The 18628-nt window shown below is 41.6% G+C and overlaps 1 protein-coding gene across 1 annotated transcript; it reads right to left on the bottom strand.

The window, feature by feature from the left end:
- Positions 1-6930: 6930 nt before the first annotated feature.
- On the bottom strand, positions 6931-16988 carry LOC136432535 (solute carrier family 2, facilitated glucose transporter member 5-like). The gene is made up of 13 exons (XM_066423894.1): positions 16843-16988; positions 16129-16224; positions 13537-13700; positions 13024-13148; positions 12176-12316; positions 11538-11675; positions 10797-10987; positions 10117-10227; positions 9709-9813; positions 9169-9265; positions 8883-9002; positions 8127-8254; positions 6931-7305 (listed from the first exon to the last, which is right to left on the bottom strand). Exons 1-13 carry the CDS (start codon positions 16894-16896, stop codon positions 7105-7107), a joined length of 1671 nt encoding a protein of 556 aa, XP_066279991.1. The 5' UTR covers positions 16897-16988; the 3' UTR covers positions 6931-7104.
- Positions 16989-18628: the final 1640 nt, after the last annotated feature.

An 18628-nucleotide genomic window follows, 5' to 3' on the forward strand; every position in this document is an offset into this window, starting at 1 on the left:
CAAATAGTTTTAGTCAAGCTGTTGCATATGCATGTGGGGAGGGGGTGTTTCAAGGACAAGAAACTACTTTGCAAACGAAAGCTGACAAGAAAAATCGTTTCTAGAGGTGCGTCATATGGTTGGTGAAACAGCAATTCTTACGCCCACCGCCTAATTAAATTCCATTGCTTCAGGCAAGCAGATATGAAGACTGGCACGTGACAGCAGCAACCAGTCTACCGCAGGAATAGAAAAATGGATATTATGTCCGTTGAGCAATTTTAGGGAATTATTTTCAAATCTAAAAATTGATAGCAATTAACCAATGAGCTGTGACTGTCAGGCTTCAAAAGATCGGAGCAATATATTACGTCATGCTAGGGTAAACCAGAAGTACTTGGGTTGATATCAAATGTGCAACTCAACTTTCGTCAAACCCAGAACTTACAATAATCACGGACTGAACCTAAATGATCAAGTGGCGTGTGGTGATTTCTTGAATGACAAGCTCGCCCCGGAACATCCAGTCTGGAACTTAAATCCAGCCTACCCGTCTGACCGAGGTTTGAGGACAGTCACACCTTACATGCCTTAAAGACAACGCCACACCTAAAGAAGTACTGTGTAGAAACCACATATGTATGCCTTGGTCTGAGGACAGGCATAGCAATGACTGTTAACGCCCCCTCTTGGGGGAGGGGCATTTAGCCTACGTTGAAGGCTCTGAGGCGTCTTTTTGGGGGGCTAAATAATACACTTTTTGTAGCCACCCCGTAACTATCAGCCACCCTGTAACTATGATAGTTATGTAACTATGATAGTTACAGGATAAGAAGTAAGGAAGATTTTTAATAAGTAAGGAAGATTTTTTAGCCACGGGTGGGCGGGTGGGCGCTTCAAGTCTGCGACGGTGAAAACCTGCCAGGTCCGAACTCACAGCGCTGCTCTGACTGTACATTACCATTCCGTTAGGCACAGAACTGTTGTGGTGCGCTATGTGCACATTCATATGTACGCAATCTACTGTCGAGGTCACTTATGTATTCATATGTACGCAAGGTCACTTATGTAGTCATATGTACGCAATCTTCTCTCGAGGTCACTTATAATACGCCCCTTGTGATACGCCCCTGCGACTAGGCCCCTGCGACTAGGCGCGAAAGAGCTGCAATAATCCGTCATGCTCTGGAATCACCGTTAACCTGATGACAGACAAGGACGACGTGGCACTGCACTCAAGTAGTGCCACGTACAAAGAACAAGTAGGTTGGCATTTCCCAATATACCCTTTTTTTTTTTTACATCTGGATGAAGTGAGGAAAGTCGTGTAAAGTGCCTTTCCCAAGGACCAACACGAACATGGCGTCAGGCGGATTCGAGCCCGGGACCGCTTGGTTCTGGGTCGAAAACCCTGCCATTACGCCACTGGACCCCACTACATGAAGTTTCTTACTTGAAGTCGTGGCAATGCTCAACTCGACCACTGAGTAAGCACAAAAAAAGAGGAAAAACGCGTCCGTCATAACTAGTGAATGCATCACAGTCTTATGACGTGGTCTCATATTTAGCTTTATATATAAGTTGAGGCATATATCTGAAATGGCAACCTATTTTGTTACTCACCAGCTTGCAATGTTTGGTAACGCTGTCTGCAAAGAGGCTGACAAAGTATTCATTGTTTAAGACTCCTTGATAACACGACATCAGCTAGGCTTAGCTCGTGGCTACTTTATCGACATTGTAAAGATTATTGTCTATCTACTGATGTTCACTGGGTAAGACTAGCAAGAAAACTGCAACAGGGAAACGCGAACGTTCATGTACAAGACGAGGTTATGACTTCAGTCTACCTTTGTCAAAGACATCTATACTTTGTATACGGAGGATCTGACATGTCACAGTTCATGGTCTTTTTTCCGCCGATTCTAGCTAGCTTTTAGTTGACTTATGAGAATAACGAGACAAGTCGCAAACTTAAAGTAAACCCCCATTGGACTGGAGTCTCTGGCTGGCACGTAGCATTTGATAATGAATGTCATGCAGAGCACTTTGTATAATGGTAATTGAGTCCCTTACGACGTAAATATCTGGAACGGTGTAATCTTGTTCACTTTGATTTTTTTAGAACTTTATTTAGATAAAACTACAAATCAAAAACATGAAACAAGAAAATACAGGTGTACAGACACTGACGAATAGAAACCTGTGGCAATAATCAATTGATATTACAAATCAAGGTATATTGTTCACTTTAATTTTCTTCTTATAAAGAATTTCGATTGTTTTTGACTTGATACGATGATTTAGACAAAAAAATTTTTTTTGGCATTTTGCCTTTTGTTTGATCATTTGAAGCAGTGACGTTTAAGAATAAAAGGGAGAATAAGCACGTTCGCGAGTACGCATGCGCCCACTTAGACATAAACAAAAGACGTCCGATATTGTTATGCAAATCAACCGACGGAATCGGGACGTATGCAAATCGTGGTCGAGACAAGAACTGTTTGCACGTCAGAAGCCTTCACCTTTGACCTTGCGCATGCGTACACGGAATGGTGAATGAGCTTATACAGCACATGCAGACTGGTGAAATAGGCATCGGGACCATCACAATTAAGTTTTTGTGCAGAGTATTCAGTTGCCGATATGGTTCTTATCCTGCAGTCAGCGACTACTTCATGCCATAAACATGTGTTTATTTATTCATTTGCTTATTCATGTAATTGTCATACGTATAATATGCACAGCTACTCCTTGCTTGTTCAGTTCAAAGGAAGTTTTCATATTAATTGTTTTTAAGAGTCATTTGCAATGCGTTGAATACAACCAGAACAGTAATGATTGCAAAAATAGCCAGTGAGCATAATTTTTCAAAATACAGCTTGTTCCGTTGAAGTATAGACTACTAGATACGCAATCATTCATGTATATTACAAAATGTATATGATTCATTTCTTTCACAATTAGAGACATTATCCAGTTGTATGATTTATTTTGTAACATAATTTTATAGTATCTACCATAGTTTTTTTTCAATTATTGATATTTTGTTATGGGCGTTCCTATTCTTAAATGTATACATTCTTTGCATATGTTGTCTTATATGGTATCTGTCCAGTGGTGCTGCTTGAGAATATTACCGCTATTTTCTTATGTATCAAGTGTGTAAAGTATAGATATCCATCACGAGGCTTAATGCTGACTCACCACAAAGATGTACCAGATGTATGATGTTTACTACTCACATTTATTATGTATTATCATACGGAATTAATAAGTTTCATTATTAAAAGAGATCAAAAGAGACCACATGATGTAGACCTGAATTAGTGACCTCTATGCTTATACAGTCAGCCTCTACCTGGACACCAACCAAAACATATGCGTGCGTGCGCCAAAATTATTACGAAAGTTATGAAAATATTTAATACACAGAACTCGGTATGTATGATAATGTTCAGACAAACTAACACCTACAGTCTTGTTCTTGTAATACGGCCCAGAGCCCATCAAACAGCTCCCCTGGCGCTCAAGGCTATAATTGCATCCACAAGTAACCCACACATCTTACAGCATTTTGAAGTAAACTGGCTCTATTGATAAACATACAGACATAAACACCATTTCATTCCTTCAACGACCTCTTGTTGTTCAGATAGGAAGGAAATTTAGATGTGTTAGCCCTTCAGAACGTGATAATTTATATGTATATATACAGAACATCTGGACTCGACCACCTCTGTTGGTAAAATGAGAAGAAAGTGTTCTTTATAGGACCCTATGTCTTATGATTTTTGTGAATGTCTTAGATATTGTGATTCTTGATTTCGAAGGGTCTCATTATCTAAAACGAAGTCTCAAAAATTCAAACCCTTTGAGAGCCTTTCACGACTTCCCCATTCCCTAAAAGACCGACATTTAGCAATTTGACGGTCGCTTTAGTTACATTCTCGGGCCGGCTGGGAGCGGTACTGCAGATTAGGCTCTGTTAGGGTTTGTAGTTCCGACTTGTAAAATGTGAAAATACACATGAAAATGGGTTTAGATCCAGCGAAAACGTCCCAAAATAGACCCAATATACATCTAGAACGACTTTTAAGAAACGATTTTGTATCAAAAGGATCGATTTTTAGGCACTGCGTGAGGAGCCCGTGTAACACCATGTCCGCCCGTAGAAGCGCCACCTACATTCTATATATATCATACCTTGCACGTAATGAGTAGGTTAAGGATATGTATCGACATTCTCTGTTTCCCATTAACAACTTTGGCCTTTAACTCAACAGTTCCTTTGCTCGTATGGGATATAGGACTGTCAGAGAAGCCCGGCCGTCTTTACAATCTTTCTGCTTGGAGACCTTATCCGATTTCCTATGACAAATTTGGCTTTTTACTTTACCATTCATCCACATATGCACATCTGGACACCGGGCCATAGAATGATTTAACAACGTTATACGGTCATACCTATTGACCATCCTCGTGATGAAAGAACAATGATAGAGAATTTAATTATTATCATGTGATATTTACTATCAAAACTACCCTGCGTGACCTATTATTTTACAGCCCTCACCATCACGTAGATGTAGAAGTTTACATATCTGTGCCTTCGCACCTATAAATCAAGATCCTTTTGATGGATTTGTCTTAAATTTGGCATCTCGGTTGTTAAAGAATAAATGATGAATAACAAATAGATAAATAAATAAATAAAAGAGGGTATCAAACACTGCAAACACCACAATCACATCACGAAGGATTGTGTCCTAAGGACTCTTGTTTTATTTGTATACATGCACCATCTTCAAATTGTACATTTTGTTACATAGAGGAATCCCTCTACATACACTGATTTACAGCACACGTAAAGTGGTGTTTACATACGCTCACTCAGGACAACAAGATGTTGAGTTAGAAATAAGAATCAACACAAAGACAACGAATCCTGCAACCTGTAGACAAGACCTCACAACAATCAATCGTAAAGTAGCATCGTTTAACATGTTTGCTTGTCTTACAATGAGCCATTGCATTTCCTACACACATTACAAAACATGTCACCTCATATGCAGCTGGCAATACTATTCATGAACAAGACTCCTTTATTTTCAATCGTTCAATTTTTCATTATCATACAACAGCCGTCATTTTTTTTTAAATGTCGTTGGTGATTTTGTTTTTGAGAGCATCTATCTGACAAAACATCTGTTTGCATGCGACATTCATAAGGCCAGACTAAGATGAATTCACACAAATTGTAACTACATAGAAGATAACGAAGTTAATGCAGCTTTCAAACTATATTTATACTGAATATGGTACAATATTTATATATTCTGAAACAGAAATGACATTCTGTCTTCAATAATGTCTTCGGTCATTGTACTTGGCTAATTGCGTTTTAACGTCTCTTCATGGACAATAGATGAAGGCGACAAAAACTTTATATCACTTTGCTTGTCTCAAGCTGTAAGGCCACAGCAAGTAATTTTTATGGATGACATCAGCGCGCTCATTAATTTTCGCCTGATTTCGAAATAAAAAACAAGAAATTTCATTGCCCTCCGACGGTGGTCAACATGCCAAAAATTGGCAAATATGTTGTAAACGTTGACAGTCAAAGGTGTTTCATTGCATATGAATACCCAGTGTAGTTCCTGCCCATGATGGTATAATAACAAGCTGTTTTCTGCATTTGTTCTAGCAAGGACATTATATAAATAATGGGGGGGGGTCTAGTTAATTGAGTTGTATACACAAGGTGTTTCATCGCATATGAATTCCCAGTGTAGTTGCTTCAGATGATGGTACAACAAGCTATTTTCTGCATTTGTTGTAGTTAGTCTATTGAGATGTATACACATCTACAAGAACATGTTTACATCAAATCAAGTAGGTTTTATATTATATATTAAACCTCATTGGTTGAATACAGGAATAAGAGACCTGTTGGTCATGATATCATATTTCGTCGCCTCAATTCTTGTTTAACAAGACTTATGATCTCAAAATTTGAAAATATAGGAATCTTGTTTTTTTTGGCCCGCCTTGTTTTTTTTTCGCCCTATCTCATTAATTTTGGAGTCTGCGGAGGATGTCATCCATAAAATTTACTTGCTGTGGCCTAAGCAACCATCAACTTTTGAAACATAGCAATGATAAATAAAGTTCAAGATGTCTATGATATACAGACAGAAATCAGGTTTTCTTTAACTCAGCATTTTATCCTGAAAACACAGCAAACAGGACCAATACCTTGATGGTGTAGAAAGTCATAACACCACCTTTTCACTAGAGACTGCGATCGAGTGACCAAAGATTTGACACGTTGATGAAGGCTAGACATCCAGGTAGTAAGATACGCCAAAAATAGTTACTCAAGCAACTGCATAGAATTTTGAAACAGTCAGACGTTTCAGACAGCATGTGCTGTCTTTCGTCAGTGAGTCAAAGATTTGACGGTCTCTCAAAGACTTTCACAGCTTAAGAACAAATATTTTCAAGGTGTGTATGTTTTACTGTCTTTTAAATCAAACATTTACATCGTGCATCATATTCCAATTATGAAAGGTCACGCAAATACACGTTTGGTCGCTCAGCGGTCGCTCATCGATCGCCGTCTTATGGAAACACACTGTTCACTCTACTCGTCAGCTCATGGTAAAGCGGGTATCTCATTGGACTGCGCCTAATTGCGGCAAAGATGAGATGGACGTTCGCAAAGTGGCGCAATTTGTGCCAATTTGTCGTCTAATCATGAAATTGCGAATATTTCATCTTTTTTAAAATCCCCAAATATTCGTAAAATTTGCAAAAAAAAATGGCGGAAACCAGTGCAGTCAATGTAAATCTCTTTTTGGTGAATTCTAATCATTCTACATTAGTTTGGCAATGGCAATACTACGATTTCCAACGTCAACGTTATTTTGTATGTAATTTGGAGCCGAAACTGAGAAAGTGACATTACGGGCGCTGCCATTTTGTTTGTGTAGAGGTCACGTATTTCAACCTTGCGTCTCACGTCAGCGTGACCGATAGGTAAAATTGACAAACATTCGCGAAGTTGCCGCTATAATTTGGCGCAAATAGGCGCAGTCCAGTGAGATACCCGCTCAAACGTTTTTACAAGTACGTAGTGCTTGCGAAAGCGGCGTTCTGAACGCCGTTAGCGTTAGGCCTCTCTTCGTCGTCCTGGACTCCAAACAGCTTCTGGATGTCTTCGAACGTCTTGTTCTTGGTCTCGGGCACCTTGACTGCGATGAAGATGCACAGAAGGACACACACCGCCATGAAGATGAGAAACGTGAAGGCGCCGATCCTCGCCTGATAGTGGAAACGTAAGCAACATGGTCGGGTATGAATCCATGCCATGCGTACGGTTAAAGACAAGCAGGCTACTCTTTTCAATATAACACATGTGCTGGGTAAAGCCCCCTCTCACTGGACCCGCGGCACGCTGGCGGCGTCCCTGCGGCCGATCGAATTGACAAAGCTCTCAAAGCATTTCATCGACAAAAAACGTTTAAGCTTTGTGTGTTTTGTTGCCTTTTTGGTCCAATTCTATAATTCGTGCCCCCCGTAGGAAGCCTGGTGGAGGCTATGAGTTAGGTACCACATCCCACCTGAGTCGAGTGAGTGGGGAGTGGTCGGGAGCAAAGTCGTGGGAGGGTCCTGAACGTGTGACAGGGGATTAAGATAGGGTGATACCTGTAATATGGGGAAGACCAATTTAGTCCAGGTTTTCTTTGTCTAAATTGGTCCTGAAGGTGTGACAGGGGATTAAAGGAAACGAAAGCAATATTGGGGCCCGAAAATCGAATTTTGAAAGTCAATTTATCTAGTCATTTCTATACATGATTCGTTCAAACAACACTATCACAATGTATAGCAACGTCCATATTATGCAAAAATAAAACGTTGTTGTGATGTAAGAAAATCGTGGCCGCAGTTTTTGTAGGCTCGTGAAACTTGTACAGCACGATTTTGCGCGGTTTTAAAATGCTCAAAGTATGAAGTTATTACGCAAATGTCTAAACAATGTTAGTAAATGTCACTACCATAAATATTTCAGTTTGTATTTATTTCCAATTTTTGGGGCCCTAATATTACTTTGGTTGCCTTTAAGATAGAGTATAGGGTGATACCTGTAATATGGGGAACACCAGTCCCACGATGCCGTTCGCGACCAGGTTGACGCTGCCGATGATCATGTAGGCTGCCGGTCGCGCCCCCTGGCGGAACATCTCACCGGTGATGATGAACGGGATCGGGCCTGGGAAGATGTCAACATCCAATGAGTTTGCTTGACAATTTGGTGACTTCTACTATGAAATGCACTCACAAATTGTATATATGTATGTATGTATTGTATTGTATTGCATTTCTAATACCTACCTGTGCAAGGACGAATTTCGATATATGCACTTGGTGGATTTATCCGATTTCTCAGGTACATGTAGGTTGTCAGTAAGTAAAGGCACAGTACCAGAAAAATAGAAAGTAGAATTATGCTGATAATCACACATTTAGATCGACAGGTATACATGTACATTATCAGATATGCATATCAGGGTAGAGATTGTGATTTGCCAGAACCGCCGATTCTACTGGTAGGGATCACGATCAGAGTCTCTGTCGACAGAGATCGCGACCAGGATGCTAAGAATGTGTAAGGGTGGTCATTTATAGATGCTTAGTTTCAAATGCATTCATTGATTCCGAATCGAAATTGAAAAGTTCTGACTGCTTCTTATTCAAGTATCTTAAAATTTACAGACTCTGATCGGGATCTCTAACGGGAGAATCAAGCTCTACACGTACGGACATCTCCATACTCTCCATACGTTGTGTATTGATCATTATTTCAAAGTATTTCATATTATAAATTTTGACAGTCTTACCTAGTCCAATAGCAAAGGCGATGATGAAGAGAATGATGAAGACGATGCTGAGATATGCGATCCACTGGTACGGGTCCACATACGGAGCAGCAGTCGACAGCATCGTTTGGGTCGGAAGATCTGTTAAAAAAATGATACTATTAGGGGCTAGCTATAGGCAGAAGGAAGCCGAGAAGGAAGAAAACTAAATTAAATCAAGTGACAGACCACATCACAAGAAACATCAGTGTAATGGACTAGTAGGAAAGGGCCGATGGACTGAGGTTTAAAAAAACGGTGTTGTTACCTGTTGCGTTCACAGTGGGAAGGATGCAGGAGCCGGCGGAGTCTAAGACACCAGTCGGCCATCGGCCCTCCTGGCAGCCGCACTCACAGTACAGGTTCTGAGAGAAATGTAAGGAAAACATGTATGTCAGGTTACAAATTGCGATATGGCAGAATCACCGATTTTTGACCAGTAAAGATCCCGATCGGAGGTTCGGAGGAATGTGTTAGGGTTGTCTCTCATTTATAAATCCTCAATTTCAAGTCCATGATCATCGATTTAAAGTGACATGAATCGAAGTTGAAAAGTCAATTAAAGAATATCTTTTTAAAATTTATCCGATCAAGATTGCTACCGCGGCAGAATCGACGATTCGACTTGCAGTTGGTCGAGAAATATGTTTTTTTGTACTTTTCTGATTTCCAATGAATTTTTATTCTACGCGGCTGCCCTTATCCTTTCTATTGACTCCAGATGATTTAGGTTTTCCTGTATGATGTTTGCTGACATGTAATAACGACGAATGGCAATGGCGATATAGGTTTGCAGTGTTAGTGTTACCTCCGTCAGGCCAAGGGTAACCGTCAGGATGGCGAAAGAGAAGGCCATGAAGGCTACTGGCCACAGTAGAAGGGCCTTCCTCCCGGCTTTGTCGATAACCATCACCTGGACAAACAACAACAAAACGTTAACGACATATAATGTCTATCCTAAGGACAATTGCAAGGTGATTTTGATTAATGATAATCAATTAAACAAGAGAAATAAGATTGGCAAAAAATAAAGGAAACAATATAGTGTGAATACAGTACATAATAAAGAAATTATCACAACTTAGTCAATTATATATGGATTTCAAAAGTAAATGTGAAGCTAAACTAGAAGTAGTAAACAAAGAAACGCAAACCAAATTAAGAAAATGCAGGGTTATTTATAAAGTCAAGTAGCAAAGTAACGTTGTCGTCTTACCGAGACGACCGTCATCAGTACGTTGATCCCGCCCACGCCGATGGTCGCGTAGTCGCTGTACTCCTCGGGAACACCTGCCTGGAGGAAGATCGACGTGGAGTAGAAGAAGATCTGCAAAGTAATGTCAGAACATGTCATATTGCTAACGCGTAGTAGGGGCAGCTGTGGAGTAGACATGTACACGGCAGTCATTATGGTATTATCTAGAGAGGGAAAATAAGCCCATTCGTAATTCCGACTACGCATGTGCAGTGTCAAAGGCAAAGGCCCCTGAGACGTAAACAAAACCCGTCTGGACGTTGTTATACAAATCTAGACAATGTCGAGACGAGCACTGTTTACAAGCCAGGGTCCTTTTCCTTTGACACTGCACATGGGTAGTCGGAATTACGAATTGGCTTATAGCAATTTGTCATTCAACTGATGTTACTGGGAGTATAGACATAGGAGCACTTTCTCCAAGGTTTGATACCCCAAAATAAACAATACATTCGTTTCATCAGGTTGATAAATCATTGGATAACAAACTTCGTGAGACACAACGAGTTACTACCTAGCCGAACTGGAGCTAGAATAGGATGCATTTTAGGCTACTCCCAACCCAGCACCAACTTTGGTTGGGAAATGGTCGGGAGCAAAGTCATGGGAAGGACACGAGATGTAGTGCGTCTGAGTCGTACCGCATTCACTCCCGAGAACTGTTGGCCCAGCATGACCAGGACACAGACTAGCAGCTGCGGGCGGACGGAGCGGGACTTGAGCAGGGCCCACAGGCTCATCCTCGGCTCGCTCAGCTCGTTCTCGTGCTCGTGTCGCATCTCCTGGATGGAGACGTCCAGGTCGACGTCTGATCCTTGCAGCGTCTTCAGAGCTGTCGGGAAAGACGTTCGACAATTGATGACTTCTGCCTTATAAAGGGAGCAGAAAGTTGTTGCATCAATCTGAAATAGCTTGAAATTGATATTGTGGAAGAAGATGAAGAAAGACTGAATGCAGCTGCAGGACGTTTCTAAGACTGCAGATGCAGAAACCAGAAACCAGATGATGACGATGATGATGATGATGATCGTCATACGTCATCATCAGCAGCAGCATGCACGTGCGCATGCGTTGTACAAAATTCAGCCGTCTTGCTCCGGAAAAGACTATCTTAACCCGATTTGCACACGCGTTTTAAGTCGACTTGGAGTCGACTCAGGACTGTGCAAGGAGAACCCGAGGCCGCTCGAGTAGCGTTTTCTAGTAGGAAAACTCCACTCCAGCAGCCCAAAGCTCCACACACACACACTCAGCCCCGAGTGAACTCCGAAAACGTGTGTGTAAACCCAGCCTTAGTCAGCGGTTGGTTCTGTCACAGCCTGCTTGAAGATTTTACGACATCAAAATCATACTGTGACTGAAATGACATATGAATTACATACCTTTTCTAGAAGCGTTCTCGTTGTCTTTATCTATCAGCAGACATCGTGGACTCTCCGGGAGAAACATCATGACCAGGGACTGGAAGGCAGCAGGGATGATGTAAAACCCCAGCAGGTATGGCCATCTCTCTTCGGTCCCTTTGGTAGTAAAACAAATGAAATTCTCGCAAAGTATAAACAATGTTCCAATGCTCAAGCTATAAACAATGTATGAACAGATGAAAGGTTGAAAATAGGATTAAACTTTAGTAACAGTGCAACGTTTTAAGAGCGGAAAAGTATCAAATGATGCGCCATACGTCTCTTCGATTGACTCGCTTAATGGACAAAACTGCCCGCGTACATTTCCTTTCCACTAGAAGATGCGATCACTTAATAACCAAATATTTGACAGATCTCTCAGGTAAATGTCACAGGCACCGGCGCAATCATTACCTGAGTAAGACGATTAGCTCGTGGCGTCTTCTTGTTAACGGGTTCTGCGTTGATTTTAAGTCCGAGTTAAAATTATTCGGGGTCCCGGTCGAGCCCCAAAATAGCCTGACAGCCGCAGGGTGGCCCACGTGGCCACGTAGAGATCACAAACAGCACGCCAACTACAAAGCATGGCAGGGGTATTACGAAAACTGCCCACTTACCCAGTACCTGCTGCAGGCCGAATATCTGTGAGACCAGGATGCTGATGGTGATGAAGAGCTGATGGGTGACACCTATAGCCCCGCGCAGGTTGGGCGGAGACACCTCGGACAGATACATCGGGACAACTCCAATGGCACAGCCTGCAAGATTAAAACGAATCTAACTAGGGTAGCCAAATTTACGTCACTTCCTCCCGAGCATAAGAGCTTTTTACGACCCACATAACCATAGCATGCAAGGGGAGCCATAATCTAACAATTTCTTTATTTTGCAAACGCCGACCAACATGCCTTCAAGTACCAGAGTTATCAACCTATTGATGTGTTCAAAAATTTCGTTTTTCCCTAGAACCATCGTAGAGTGGAATTCGTTACCACCAAGTACTGTGGGGGCATCCTCATTAGATACCTTCTAACAATGTTTGCAGTCAGATGTGCAAAGGTTAGGTGTGACAAGTCGTTCAGTAAAGTAGCCAGCTGCCTTCGCGCCGCGTGCCTGCGAAGCTGGCGTTTTACGCTAAGGAGCGGTTATACAGATACAGACACATGCTAAATATCATAAAGATCCATCCACAATTTCTTGAGTTATGCACACACACACACATACACACACACACACACACACACACACACACACACACACACACACACACACACACACACACACACACACACACTGTTAATCGCAAGATTAGCTGAAACGTTATCCGCTACAGCTTTAACATTGAAGAAGGTGACGATCGGTTTTTCAGTACAGTGGAAATGAAATGTAAAGTATAGTACAACGCGTGGCTGTGATCTACCATCACCCATTGAACCCCAAACCCCTCCAGACGTGTAGACCATACCGTTGTGCAGCCCCATGATGGTCCTCCCCACGATGATCATCTGGAATGACGTCTGCATGCGGGAGCCCCACATCAGCAGGGCGCCGGTCACGGACAGCAGGTTGATGCACACCATGGTCCATTTCCTGAAGTAGGAGGTCACAGTTTTCGATACCACACATATAACAAAGAGAACAATTGATCTTTACAGCTAATGCTAACACTATCTAATCTACAGGCCAGGGCACATGATGTGCAAGAAGAACACGAACACATTATGCAGGAGAACAACACGAATGGCTAATCCGGAATGCAAAGTAATTGTTTTGTTTTGTTTTCTTTGTTTATTTTGTTTGTATGATGCATTGTGGGTACTACGTCTACGTTGAAGGCCACTAAGGCATGAACAAAAGACGTGATAAGCACGGTATAGACAAGAAACGTTTAGGATTTTGGGCCCGGGTCTTCACCCTTGACCATGCTCATGCGCAGTTTGAACTGAGTGAGTGAAGCGGCCTATTCTTGTCAACGTACCTTCCAAGAAACGACCCCGTGAGCGGCCCGACCAGAAGGGAGCCGAATAGCCCGCCTAGGCAGTAGATGGACACGGTACAGGACCAGAGCAGCGTCGATTGATCACTGCCCAGTTCCTCACCGAACATGTGGAAGTACGACTCATTGTAGAACTTCTGCAGCTCCTGTAGTTGGTATATGACAGACGTTACATGTAATTAATAAACAAGCGATGTTTTATTATCTTCTATATTCAAAAGACATTAGAAAATAAGTAGACAAGACAAAGTAGTGACGGGCTCAAATTGTGCAATTTCTATCCACGTTGCTACGTGTGCAGTATGAAATAAAGTAGTGCAAAACAATCCAACGTTAGAATTATCGTAGATACAAAAACAGTTGAGTTGTCCATAAACATATTTCCCACTTTTCCCCCATTCCGGCAATAAAGCACAGCTCAGTGAGATATACCCGCGGCCGCTTAAGCCCCCCTCTCACTGGACCCGCGGCACGCTGGCGGCGTCGCAGCGTCCTAAACTGGATTTGTGTTACCATTGACCTTATAATAGGAATATCATTCAAAACGTACAAGTATCAAGAAAAAGACAACAAAACACACAAAGCTTAAAAAGATTCGTTTTTTGTCGATGAAATTCATTGAGTTCTTTGTCAATTCGATCGGCGGTAGCGACGCCGCCAGCGTACCGCGGGTCCAGTGAGAGGGTGGCTTTAAGAACTCTGTGTAACGCAGACGCCGCTGTAAGGGGTCATAACGGGCCCCTCGCCGGCCGAAGTTGGACGGGCCGCTATAAGCACGATTTAGTCAGGCTAAGACGCTAAGCTTTATCTTGAACCTTTGAACTTGCATGAAAACCTCAGAGATTGTAGTGTTTACTTTTGGCGTATCCTATGGATGTCGTCTCCATCATGATGACTGAGGTATATTGGGGCGGTGCACATCTCCGTTTCTATGACCCTTGGGCCGCACAGGACACTACAGTAGGGGGCTAGTCCACTGATAATAGTGTGTTTAACTCTCATACTCTTTCTTATAAGTGCTGAGTGATAAGCAGAGAAAGTAGAAGCCACCATTTTTCAAGTATGACCCGACAGGAGTTTGTACTCCCGACCTATACCGAATGCAAGGCGAACACTCAACCCCATAGCTAGGTCATTTAACATCCGCCTGTTAAACCTAGAAGTTGGCTTCAGTTTGCCTCCCATGTCTTTATATATAGCGACATGTTCACAAGCTCTCTGACCATAATATTGACAAAAGAAGCCTACTTAATAGCGGCATACCACTCAGACCTCACCCCAGCATCCTTCCCCCACAGCGTAACCAGGGAATGTTCAACACGGCCTACGTGAGTTAGAGAGGTTGTCAAGGTGAAACATTATGACATATTACATGTGTTCCCCACCTTATAGCTCCATGTCTTAGCAACCCGACGTTTGTGCAAATACCGTTGAAGGAATTGCGACTGGTCTTGTAAAAATGTAATCACAGGCAAACAAATGGTGTGGACTTTCAGCCCATAGTATTCATTCCCAGTTTACTTATTAAACTATTAAAGAAGGGAAAATACGTGCAACACCTCCATTACGCCCCCACCACGCCCAGATGCTGAACAAAGAGGAAAGTGGCCCTTTTACCTCTGTACAAGTCGTTCACTTGACATGTCATTCGAAAGCTAACGATGTCATCATGTCGAAAAAATCTGATATGAATTCAAAACTTAGAGTCAAGTTGTTGCCTGGTCAAGAAAAAAAAATGTTTTCAACAATCTAGTCAACGGTGTAACTACAAAGGAAATGGCGTTTTTGGAGGAAGTTCTTAACCTGATAACAATGTTATGAGTTTTTTTTAACAAAGGTGGATTGGAATTTTGATTTTGATCGATTTGGGGCGTTGACATATTTCGTCGCTTTCATACTGCACCGATACACACACGACTTTGATAGAGGCTGCTACCACTGAGATACCCAAAATTCGACGGCTGAATTTCAAAGACAGGGAAGGAAATTTTCAAAGTCCTGTGCGGTTTGTTGTTTTACAGCATACTGCACATTATATTCATAAAAACAATGCTCATACAAATACAATTTTAAAAGTCGCACAACGGTCGCCCAGGGATTACCGTCTAGTATAGTAGACAGGGGGCATTACAAGTGGATTTTTATGATCTTATTTTCCTTCGTCTATATGTAAGTAGGCCTTGATCTGAGAGACTGTTAAGAACTGCGGATAACAAGCGTCTAGGTTTAAGCTAGCCCTCCAGAGCGTTTTCTTGGTTTTAAAGGTAACGGTGCGCATGTAACGTTACATGTTTAGTTTAAGTGATACATAAAAATGAACAATATGATAAAAGAAACCACCACTTTCAATAAAGGACATAAATGGCCAAATCAACATTGCTTTTGTAGAGACATTTCTGTTGGAGAAAAACCCTTGAGTTGTATCAAAATGAGACGAGTATGAGTCAATCTCGGTGTGGGTGGATCAAACCTTACAGTCCGGTCCTATACTTATGCACAGCTCATAGTAGTTACTCTACAAAACTATTGTGCTACGCCTAAAGGTGGTATATAAAACAATAGAGGTACATGTACCTGTTCCGGTGCATTCAGAACACTGATGGTGTATCCAAACTGGAAAGACCCCAGGTCGGCGATGAACACACAAAAGCCCAGGAGGAAAGTCAATTTCTGAAATTTAACATATCTCGATAAGTCATGGCCTAAACATTAAGCCTGAATCGTGGCGATTCAGATCACAAAATAAGGATGGTGTTACGATAAGTTGGCAGAAGTCTTTACTTGTGAGAGCTGTATATCATCTAAAAGCTACTAGTGACTAGTTTAATTTTTTGTATTTTCATCCGTAGAATGTTTCTGCAGAATGTATTTTCAGTTTGTGTGACGTGTTGCAACCCGTTGAAGACGTAGAACGTATTCTCGTCAGCCACAACACCATTAGTACAAGTTGAACATTTTCAGAGCAAGCGATCATGTTTTTTTGTTGTTGTATGTGCCTACAAACTCTTTACCTCAACAATGGATTTTTCGGTCGCGCCAGACGACGGAATTTCTTTACATTCGTCTTTAGGCCGTCGTACCGATTTTGATGTCGTCGAATTTTCAAGCAGGCTGTGATAAAACTAACCACACACAAGGATCTAAAACAGCTTGTACCGTAACAATACAGATGAATTTTGTACATATGCACGACAATCCAAGAATGCCCTCAGTTTGTGATCGCACGACCACCGTACGACGAATATGACCGAGCCCTCAGATATCGTTACATCTTTTATCCTCACTCACCCCTTTGGTGGCTTCGGAGAAGTCCACTTCAGTCTTCGTACTGTCTCCCTTCATCTCTCTGACATCCGGCTCGGGGAAAGACCAACAACTGCGTCTGGACAGTTCACCTTGTACTTAGTGTTTGCGGACACGTTCGTACACACAGCGTGACACAATGACCAGGGAGCCGTGTACATAGCAACGCCTCAGGTGCTTGGCACATAGGTGTGGTTCCACGTACAACATGATTCATTGTCAAATTACGTTCCAAAGACTTTGTTGTACATGTTACTTGGTTCATATTTATGGATATTACTGGCGCAAATCAATACATAGTTTGCATGGTTAACCATAAAATCATATACTGCCTTAGTGGCAAATGATGGAATATTCATACTAATGACACACGTAGGTTAGATTAAGATAAGCATCTTCTTATTCTTCCATCCTCCATTGAGGTGAAGCATGGTGCTCTTCTAAGGTAGAATCACATCAGACATCAATTATGTAAATTTAGACATACTTTGCATAATGATTGAGGAAATTCTGCAATAGCTTCCTGATCAATTAAAGACTTTTGATATTTGCAACATTATGTAGTTTGAAAAGTGAAGACAATGACTTCATGTAAATTATGCTAATAAGACATTTCTTTGCACATCTAATGAGCAAAGACTGCACTATAAACTCATGGTATATGATGTGGACTATATATTTGTGACATATACTAATCATGTAGAAGCATGCATTCTAAGTCATACATTATGCAAATAAGGTAATTTCCATACTTAAAGATGATACTCTTTGGTGAAGATATGGGGGCGTGGAACTCCGAAAAATTTAAATATACGTGACTCTTCAAACAAGTTTTTCTCGTAATCGTTGGAGGAAAATAATGATTGGTATGATTCCCCAGTCATTCAAGTTTCAATCCAATTTCTGCAATTACAATGTGGTTTATCCCGTTTACTTTCCTACCCTCACAGGGCTTGACACACTATAACGTGTCGATAATGCATACCTGATCATAGTGGCATCTAGCGGAAGAATGATGCATTGCAGGAAAGGATTTTGATCCACGGTTTCCCCCAGGCCCCCAAAACCTATTAGCGTGGCACAAAGTGCATTAGTTATGATGGAAGCCTCTTAAAATCAAGTATCATTTATCTGGAAATTTTCCAGTCACTTTCCTAGAAATGCAATGTTGTAACATCCGCCTGTCCAGAACTCTGGTCAGTCTCTAACTACGCCGGCTATAGGGAGAATATTTGCATGGAGAGTTTAGCCACCTTAGGTTTTTTACTTGCAGGCATAGTCTCAGAGGGGACTTCTGTAAATGTTAACATCCCTGTAAACTGACTCTCCTGGGAAATTGTTAAACTTTTTTGCCCAATTCTGCTAACCGTACCCCCGTAGGAAGGCCTGGTGGAGGTTAAACTCTGGTGCTGGTTTCGCTTGGTTTGTTCCAGGTCATTGACCTTTGATCTTGCGTTGGCAATGGGCTTGTCTTTGTGGATATGTAACGTTACGATTGGCCAACCGTACCTAATCGAGTTATCCCATAAAGCCCCTTGGCTTGACTATGTGATAAATTTAGGACTGCTGGAGACTTTCTTCTCCTTCATTACAGCTGTGTTAATTTCGGTATGTCTCACATTCTTGTCACTCAAATCCCCCCATGTCAGAAAATAAACATAGAGTTAATCTTGACGCAACGAAAGTACAGCGACTTTCGTAAGGTCTTCTACAACTATACATACAAACAAGTGGATTCAAATGGATTAACCTACACACCAGTATATGAATA

This window comes from Branchiostoma lanceolatum, chromosome 4 (assembly GCF_035083965.1).
Source record: "Branchiostoma lanceolatum isolate klBraLanc5 chromosome 4, klBraLanc5.hap2, whole genome shotgun sequence".
In the NCBI taxonomy this organism is placed as follows: Eukaryota; Metazoa; Chordata; class Leptocardii; order Amphioxiformes; family Branchiostomatidae; genus Branchiostoma; species Branchiostoma lanceolatum.